General features: G+C 54.4%; 1 protein-coding gene across 1 annotated transcript; it reads right to left on the reverse strand.

The window, feature by feature from the left end:
• Nucleotides 1–611: 611 nt before the first annotated feature.
• DMRT3 (doublesex and mab-3 related transcription factor 3) lies at nucleotides 612–8,661 on the reverse strand. The gene is made up of 2 exons (XM_087742491.1): nucleotides 8,220–8,661; nucleotides 612–1,576 (listed from the first exon to the last, which is right to left on the reverse strand). The coding sequence occupies exons 1-2, from the start codon at nucleotides 8,659–8,661 to the stop codon at nucleotides 612–614; spliced, it is 1,407 nt and encodes a 468-aa protein (XP_087598617.1).
• Between the last annotated feature and the right edge of the window lie 427 nt (nucleotides 8,662–9,088).

Genomic DNA, 9,088 nt, shown 5'->3' on the forward strand with positions numbered 1-9,088 from the left:
GGTTTTACACTGACATTACACGTTTCGACCTAGACATGGGAAAAGAATAACTCTTAATATTATTTCTCTGAAAAGTGTCCAAGTTCCAACAGCACAGCAGCAGCTCATGCTAGTTTCATGTGCATATTTCTTTCTTCTGCCTTTTCTTTCACTGCAAGGATGATCACTGGCACAAGATTAAGGTCCTTGTTTTAGTCCATTTGCAATTGAACTATGTTTGTTTGATTTCTTATGTCCTGAGGAGTTCTCTCTTATAAAACAGCATTCAAGTATTCTAGTTTAACATCCCCATTTTTCTGAGTTAAGGAACAAAGTAGACCTTGGGCTTCTGTTTCCATTATGAGTCTTCCAGAGTCCCATAACTGATAGCCGTAAAGTCTTCCTTTGTAACACACACTCAGCACTAAAGCCAGAGTATTGCTATTTGGCATTATCCAGTGAAGTGCAAGAAATTAAATAAGTTATGTCTTTATTGCTATAGTACAATACCAAGCAAAGTCACTTCTTAATACAATTGCAAGGGTTTTGTAGAGTACGTGTCCCTCCTCTCAGGGCCCAGTAGTTCAGCTGCACTGCAAGTATCACTTAGCTATCATGTATCAAATGTCAGTCTAAGAAGATGTGTTGAGTATTCTTGAGTCTGCAGAATCAGACCTTTCATCATACTCGTCTTCTGTGTAAATCGGTTGCTTAGACACAATAGGACACCCGTCATCAGGGATTGAGATCCTAGGATCTTCTGAGGAGCGGGAAGGAAGGACAGGCGAGCTTCGGAAAACGCTGGCCGAGTTGCTAGAGAAAGGACTGACGTACTGGGACCGCAGCTGGTACTGCTGCTGCAGTGTCATGGTGTTCCACAGGGTGACGTCGTTGGGCAGGAACGGGCTGGACTGGTTTCTTGCCAAAGTGTTCCTCAACATCAGCGGGTAGCGTGGTGGCTGAGGGAAAGGGTGCTGCAAAGGTACGGCCAGAGGATTTGGCATGACATTACTGGAATCGGCAGAGAACCTCAGCGTGTCGGGAACCCTAAATGCTGAGCCCACAGACCACTTGGAAGAGGAAATAGGGTAGGAACTCAACGTGTGTTCAAAAATGTGCCCATTGGAAGGCAAAACAAGACCATCAGATTCTGCAGAAGTTCTCTCCCCACTGGCCACTGAAGACCGACTGGACAGGAGAACCTCTACAGCACTCACCAGATCACCGCCGCACCCCTTCAGGATCAACTCCAGCACAGTTGGCTTTTGGTTAGGAAAGATCTTTTTCAAGACTTCAAGTGGAGGTCTGTTGGCTTTCAAACTGAAAGGTAAAGAAACTGTCCCAGAAGGACCTTCTATCAGGAGGTGGTTCTGCTCTGGGTGGTACTTGGGGCTGTCTGGATGGCTCTCTGTGCTCCCACCGTTCTTCTGAACTGCATAACCAACCTCATCCACTGAAACAATTTCAGGGCTTTCGGGGGTGAAGCAACTTTTTGCTTTAGTCATGTCTGGGGAGCTCCTTTGGTCTGTGTCTTTGTCACTGTAGGTCTCGGCATTGTCTGCTCCACTGGTATCACCCAACCGCTCCTCATTCATGTCTGCAAAGAGAAGGCAGAGAAGTTAACGAAAAACTGAGGCCAAAAGGTTTTGCAGACATTTGAGGACACAGTCTTCTTAAAGTGAACAGAGCAGGATCCTAAGGGGAAAAGAAAGCACTTTTCACAGAGATCCTGCTAAAATTAAAGTCTATTTGCAACATCTCATGAGAACAAAACTGCAAAAGAGTAATGTGACCTGGTCCAGGCATTTTACGCTGCCTTATAGATACGTGTCTCATTCTCCCATGTACAAGAAAAGCAGCAGTGGTCATTTTTCTGCTGCATCAAATATGCTATATCAATCCTCTCCCACTGATTACAAGGCAGCAACACACCACCCAAGTGCAAGCGTTCTCAGAGGAACTTCAGCACTTTCACATCGTAATTCCTCACTAGCACCACCTCACTGACTACGAGCTGAAGATATCCAGGGGGCACGTGGGAGACCAAAATTCCCTCTGCATGTCTAACAGCATTGGTGGAACCCCTCCATCATGACTACTGGCTGAAGGTTAAAGAAGTCTTCAGATAAATCAGTGTATTCCAGTTCTGGCTCTGCAGATACTGGTTCCTTCCCTAGCAAGAATCAGAGGCTTTTCCTCCAAACCCTGGAGTACAGCTGATGCCTTGGCCCATTAGAGCACAGAGTCCAGAAAAATTTGGTTTGGAGAGGACCTCTGGAAGGCATCTGATCCAATCTGCTGTTCAAAGCAGGAGTAACCTAAAATACAGAGCAGGTTGCTCGTATCCCTGCTCAGCTGGGCTTTAAATGATTCCAAGGATGGAGGCTCCACAAACTCTCTCAGCACTTGTTCCAGGTACCTTGCTTTTTGTGTGCTAAACTAAGAAGGGCAAAAGCTGAGTACAGGGCTGAAAACAAGCCCCTTGACCATGCTGTTTCCAGATGGACACTCGAAAATGGGGATACCCCAAGTCTCTGGTCACTTTGGTAACATCTGGCCAGAGTATGGAAACCTTTGAAATAAGACAGCTTGTGAGAAAGGAGAAGAAGAAAGGTTGAGGGCTTTCACGGTTTATGCACAAGGGGGGCAATGTATTTGCTTGAGATTTTTCACAGTCATTTCCCAAGGATGCTGTTCTGCTGGCCTCCCTCATGCAGCACAATGATGATCTCCCTGGGAAGCGCCAGTGTCTGGGGAAACGGGCCGTTGTCCAAGCTGCAGCTGACAGAGCCTGCTTCAGCTGTGCAGGGCTGTGCTTTTGAACACATACAGATGTAAAAGACTACCTGCAGAAACCAATACAAGTATTTGCTTGGTTTTCTAAGCCACTGGTGATCAGACCAACGAGACAAAGAAGCTGTAACAAGCAAGCAAAGGCTCCCAAAATGTGCCGATGACCACCTCTGCCCAATCGAGATGGAAGAAATTAAAGGCGTGCAAGCGCCTGAGCCTCACTGCTCACCATAGACAGTCCTGCCTCCTTCTCACCCCAGGCACAGGCAGGGCATTTCCGCATGCAGCAGGCTAAGTTTGAACAGATCAGCTTGAGACAAACTCTATTTGTGCAATTTACCCACCTTAAGAACGGAGTCGGGGTCTGAGCAAGCTTGCGCTGAGCGAGAAGCCACTATGCTTGCCAGAACAGGAGCTGTAAAATAAATGTGAGATCCTGGCAGAGCACAGCCTGAGAGTCAGCGTGGCAAAGGGAGGTTCTCCTCATGAGGATGGCTGTGCCAGGCAGAAACGACGGGCCATCCTACAAAGCTGTGGGGTGCTGCTAGTTTGGGCTGCAGAAGGTGAGCATGGGAGTGGAGCTGAGCAATACGGATACACTTCTGAAGATCTCGCCCTTCTCTTTTAGCAGGATAACCTGTTTTGGGTATTCATTTTTACCTTGGTTATGCTCTGTTGTCTGTGCAAGCAGAGAAGCAATCACCCTTCATGTAGGTGTATCACAGAGAAGGCAATGTATGTATGCTCTTCTTTATACACCCAGTGCATCAGCCTTGCCTTAGCAGCCAAAGGGGAGTGCAGGAAACGTTCGTTGGTAGCAAACTGGACCCGTGTATCCTTTTGAGGAGGTGGTATGACCTCGGCATAGCTCATCCATTATTTGAAAAAACCGTGAGCCTCATGCTACCTTCCCCTCCTAATCCCTTCACACGTTCATAATGATGCGTTTATTACAAAGGACAGGATGTTAAGAATAATTCACATCTGAGTGAATGGGCAATTTGTAAATCGAAGGCTTACCGGGCAGCCTGAGGACAGCTAGTTACCTCTGTCCCTGTCTTGCCAGAGACAGAGAGGCATTTGAGGGAGACGATGGTCCTAATTTCCACGTAAGTAGATTGCACTGTGGCACCCAATACTACCAAATGGACTGCATGCAGGCAGTCATATTTCAGAACTACTGCGCTTTTCCAGTGGATCTTTACAGGCTGACAACAAGCATCACTGGGGAGCAAATATATGCTAAAAAAAGGAATAGAATAAGATTAGATCCCCCTAATACACACCCTGATCCTGCATAATGATTATTTTCAAGATATTTCAGCTTTGCTAAGTTTTCGGTATCTTTAAAAGCATCCTCATGAGGCTCGGATAAAAATTTTCTTCAAATTCTGAAAACTCATCCCACTGAAGTTTCTATCTTTGTCATGGGTAGGCTGCACAGATCCCAACCCTTCGCCTTGCACAGGTACATTCTCCTCATACAGCGCAGATCAGAGCGGCGCAACTCACCGGACTGTTAGACTCACCGGGTCAGACCCGTAAAATGAGATGCTGGTGATTTAAATCGAATGCTGCTATTAAGATGCTATTCTATTTTTTTTTTTTCCCCTCTGCCTTTTTGAGAGCATTTCTCGCCGCCGGTGTCCGGCGGTTGTTCTCGGCGTGCCCGGGCTCACCACGCCGGGTGGGTGCCCCGGGCCGGCGCTTCAGGCGGGGCGGAGGGTCCCCGCCGGCTCTCCGGGCGGGTTCCCGAGGGTCTCCCGCCTGGCAGGTCGTGTTTTGCCCGTGCTTTTTCCCGGTCTGAGCGCCAGTTCCCGGGGCGGGCCGGGCGGGGGGGGTGCGCCGGGGCTGCCCCCGCCTCTCCGGGGAACGCCCGGCGTCGGGGCTGTCGACACGGAGCAGCAATCGTTAAACAAACAAAGGTCTGGGAAGGCACATTATAAATGTCCTTGTGTGGGCACGGAACCGTAGGAATATTGCGTGCGTGTGTTAATTCCAAGTATCTACATTTTCAGGTACAAAAATATTAATTTTGTGTTCAGAACATGCATCCCGCTGCTCTTAGCCAAAGGTATTTTTTGCGCCAGTCGTAAGCTTGCCATGAGGATGTTCTAGGCTTTAAGAAAGAAACCTCGTCCTCAGACATTTTTTATGTTTGTGGGTTTTGAGTTTGTTTTTTGTTTGTTGGTTTGTTTGTTTGTTTTCTATACCTTCTATTTCAAATTGCCTGCATTCGAGTATTCACTTTGCCAGCCCTGAGGAAACTAGGGAAATTGTTTTCTTATCAATATAAATGATGGGTAGTGTTTATCGAATAATACGCACGCAGAGAGAGACACATACCCAGATCTACAGAGATGCAGTGCAAATACAGATACCCATGAAACACAGCACAGTGGGAGAAGCATGCATACATTCACGGTAAAATCTACATTAATAAATAAAGCTGCTACGAATTGGGAGCAATGTATACCCCAATTTTTCCTTGCCAATTTACACACTAAGCATCGTGAGGCAAATATTGTAAAGGGGTCAAATAAAAGTAAAACGGGTGAGAGAGAGAAGCTGCTCTCCTCAAGTTAATAACTTGTCTGGAAAATTTGGTCTAATACTTTGGAACCAAATTGGCTTCCTTGATATTCCCACTGCTGACTCTCTGTTAAAACAGCTTGCACTTTAATTGTTAGGACAGCTCTTTCTGCAACACAGATTTTCTTGGATCCCCAAAACATCTGCTATTTTCCCTATTTCTATTATTAGAATGGACTGATACCAGAGCTAGCACAAAGCCACATAAAGCTAAGGTTGTGTAAAACTTACGCGGGGTTTTGTGGATTTTTTTTTTGGTTGGTTGGTTGGGTTGGGTTGGGTTTTTTTTTGTTTTGCTGCTTGTTTGTTTTTTATGGTTTGTTTTTGTTTTTTTTTTTTATTACCTTCACTCCAGACTTTCTTCCCTATCTTCAAAGGTCTAAGGTACTTTGTAAGAGACTAGTCACTGTTCCCAAACTAACACAGAGTCTGCTGTGCTGCATTTAAAAAGCTGGCTCTGAAATTGACAGAAAACTCGATATAGCGTTATCTGAATTGTCTACAAGCCTTGATAACTATTACTAAGACAGAGAAATGTAACACGCGCTCATGTGGGAGACAAAAGTTGATGAGCACAGCATCAGGAGGAGGAATTAATCCGGGTTAGCACAGGCAGGTGCAATAGGGGTAGTAGTTTCTAGGTGCCTTATTTGCACAGAACAGAACTTTGCAACTGTCCCGCCGAAATGACCAATTCTGTCAGGAACAAAAATAAACGGATCTGATTCTACCGTACATCGGGAAATACCTCCTCCGTACTGAAAAAAAAAAACCTTCCGGGAGATTAGTGTCCTGGGGGGTAAGAAACGGGGCAGGCTGGGGGAGCAAAGAATTACATACTGTATTCTGACCGCAGTTTTAATACAGGTAGCAGGGAGAGAGGGAAGAGAAAGCCCTGCCGTTCAGAACACGCAGGATGGCTGGAAATAAAGAGGTTATCTGGTTAAAGAGTGTCCGGCGGCAGGTGACAGAAGGACCCCCCCGAGGAGATCATTTCCCGCTTTGCTCTCACGCATTCCCGCGTTCACAAAAGCGGGGAAAAAAAAAGAAAAAAAAAACCAAACCAAACCAAAACCAAACCAACCTTCTGTAAGCTGGGCCGGGGCGGGTGAGCCGGTGCAGCCGGGGCTGCTCCCCGGCACCCCCGGCCCCGGGGCAGGGGTGCCCGGACCCCCCCAAACCGGCCGCACGGCGGGCGGGGGCCGGGGCCGGCGCCGCGCCGCGGGTATTGATTTATGGAGATCTCCTCCGTTATTTCTCCCCCCGGTAAAGCTGTTAGCAGAAAGTGCTGACTGGCTGGCAAGGAAGAATTTCTCATCAATACACTTTGATTGTATTTTGCAAACAAAATGCCTGTTGCTTGGTAACATTTCACTTGAGCCTGACCTTCCCCAAAAGTTATTGCTATCAGATTCGATTTACACTGTCCTCCCGTGATTACTGTAATCTTTTAAACTGGGAAGTTCATATATCAGGGGGAAGAAAAGTTGGGCGTGCAAGTCAATACCGTTCCTATCCGCCAGATTTATATCCTGCTGGCGAAGTTTATTTGTTTCACTTTCTGGAACGAGCCAAGGCGGCTTTTTTTCCTTACCCCCCCCCCCCGGTCTTTCCCCCACCCTCCCCGCGGTCCCTGCCCCGGCTCCGCGCCGCCGAGAGGCTGCGGCCAGGCGGAAACGTGGGGGGCGGCGGGACCCCGAAGCCCCGGCCCTGGGAACGGCCGGCGGAGTCGGGCGGGGATGCGGGGGCCGGGGAGGGACGGAGGGCGGGCGGGCGGTGCCGAGGGCCGACCAAGGGGAAGCAGGTCCCGGGCCACCGGCAACCTCGCCACACCGACGGATCCCGCCGTGCCGCCACTTCGGGGACGGGGGCTGCGTCTTCCCCGGAGCTGGGGGAGCAGAGCCCCGTGCCGGGGCCCCGGCGGACGCCTTCGGGGCCGGCCCGCTTCCTGCCCGCGCCCTCGGAGGGAGGGGGGCTGGTCCCGCTTCCCCACAACCGCCCCGCGGGCCTCCGGCCGCCCGGCAGCGAGCCGTAAGGAGCCGAGCCGTGCGGGAGCCCCCAGGGTTTGCCATTCCCCGGTACCCGGTAAAATTTCGTCGCAGTCGCCGCTTGTCCCCCGAGCGGGCTGCCGGGCGGGGAAGGGGACGGCGGCTCCGGAGCGTGACTTTTGCGTCCAAAAATGTGTGTTACCGGTAGGTCGCACTCACAAGGGGCCGGCTGCGGGAGTCAGCATCCCCGACCCGCCGAAAGCCGCCCCGGGCGCGGCCCGGCGGGACAGGCCAGCGCGGGAGGGAAGCCGAAACAACCGGCTCGCCCCGTTCATCCCCTGCCGCCCCCCCGGCCCCTCCGTGCTCCGCAGAAGCCCTCCGGCTCCCGGCGCCGCTTTTTCCCCGAGGCTGCCCGCGGGGGTTTTGTGCTGGAGGAGGTCCCGCAGCCCGGTGCCCTGGGTGCGGAAAGCCGGGCAGCGGCCGCCGGCCGGCCTGGGGGGACGAGCCCAGAAGCGGCACGTCGGGGAGCCGGTTGGCAGCGGCGGCGTTTCCCAGTCGCCCGCTGGTCTCGGCGGCTGCGAGCCCGGCTGAGGAGCGGGGCCGGCGCTGTGCCGCTCCTCGCTTTTTAGGAACGACAAAGCGAACTGGCCGGGACGGAGGAAGGCGTCGGGGCTTTCCCTCCTTCCCCCTCCCACGGCGCCCGTCGGGAGGAAGGGAAAGCCCTCGCCTTCCCTCCCCCGGGCACCCACCCCCCGAGACCCGCCCGTCGGGCTCCCGGCCCGGGCGCTGCCCTCCCTTCCCCTCCGCCCCGGGCCCCGCGCACCCCCCCGGCCCCGGTGCGCCCGGCCCGGCCCGGCCCGGCCTCACCTGCCTTGGGGAGCGGCCCCGGGAGCGCGGGGGGCGGCTCGGCGGCCCAGCGCAGGGCGGCGGCGGCGGCGGCCAGCTCGGCGGGGGCCCGCGGCGGCGCGGCGCAGGGCGGCGGCCCCGGCGGCGGGGCGGGGGGCTCGGCGCTGCCCGGCGGCCCCGGGAGGGCGCGCAGGGAGTCCGGGAGGAGGCTCTCCAGGCTCTCGTTGGCCTGCTGCCGGCGGAGCGCCACCTGGGCGGCCATCACCCGCTGCCGCTCGATGATGAGGATGCACTTCTCGCAGGTGCAGTCCTTGAAGCGGCAGTAGCGCTTGTGGCCCTTCAGCCAGGACAGCACGCCGTGGTTGCGGCACCGGGCGCACTTGGGCGTCCGCTGCAGCGGAGCCCGCGGCGGCTGCGACACCGGGCCGCCCATGTAGAGGTACGGGGAGCCGTAGCCGTTCATGCCCGCGGGAGGAGCCCGGCCGGCTCCGGGGCGGAGAAGGGGGCAGCGGGGGCGGGCGGCGGCCGGGGCGGTGGAGGAGAGGAGAGGAGGCGGGCGGCTCTGCCCGGGGGCTCGGCGGGGGGCGCGGCCCCGGCCCCAGGCCGGCGGGGGTAGCCGCCGCCCGCCGCGGTGGCACCGGCGGGCAGAGCGCTGCCGCCGGCCGGAGCGACACTGCCGCTGCCCGCGCCGCCCCGCCGAGCCCAGCGCCCCTCCGCCCGCCCCCCGCCCGCCCCCCTCCGCCACCCTCCTTCCCCGCCGCCGCCGCGGCGGGATGGATGGAGGGAGAAGAAGGAGGGAGCGAGGGGGGAGGAGGGAGGCGGGGGGGGGGGGGGGGGTCTGCCCCGCCGTCGGGGGCGGGGGCGCTGCCCGCGCCGTGCCGAAGGGGTCC

The sequence above is a fragment of the Nipponia nippon genome, unplaced genomic scaffold (assembly GCF_047370975.1).
Source record: "Nipponia nippon isolate SJK-2023a ecotype South Korea unplaced genomic scaffold, ASM4737097v1 scaffold_8, whole genome shotgun sequence".
Taxonomy (NCBI): domain Eukaryota; kingdom Metazoa; phylum Chordata; class Aves; order Pelecaniformes; family Threskiornithidae; genus Nipponia; species Nipponia nippon.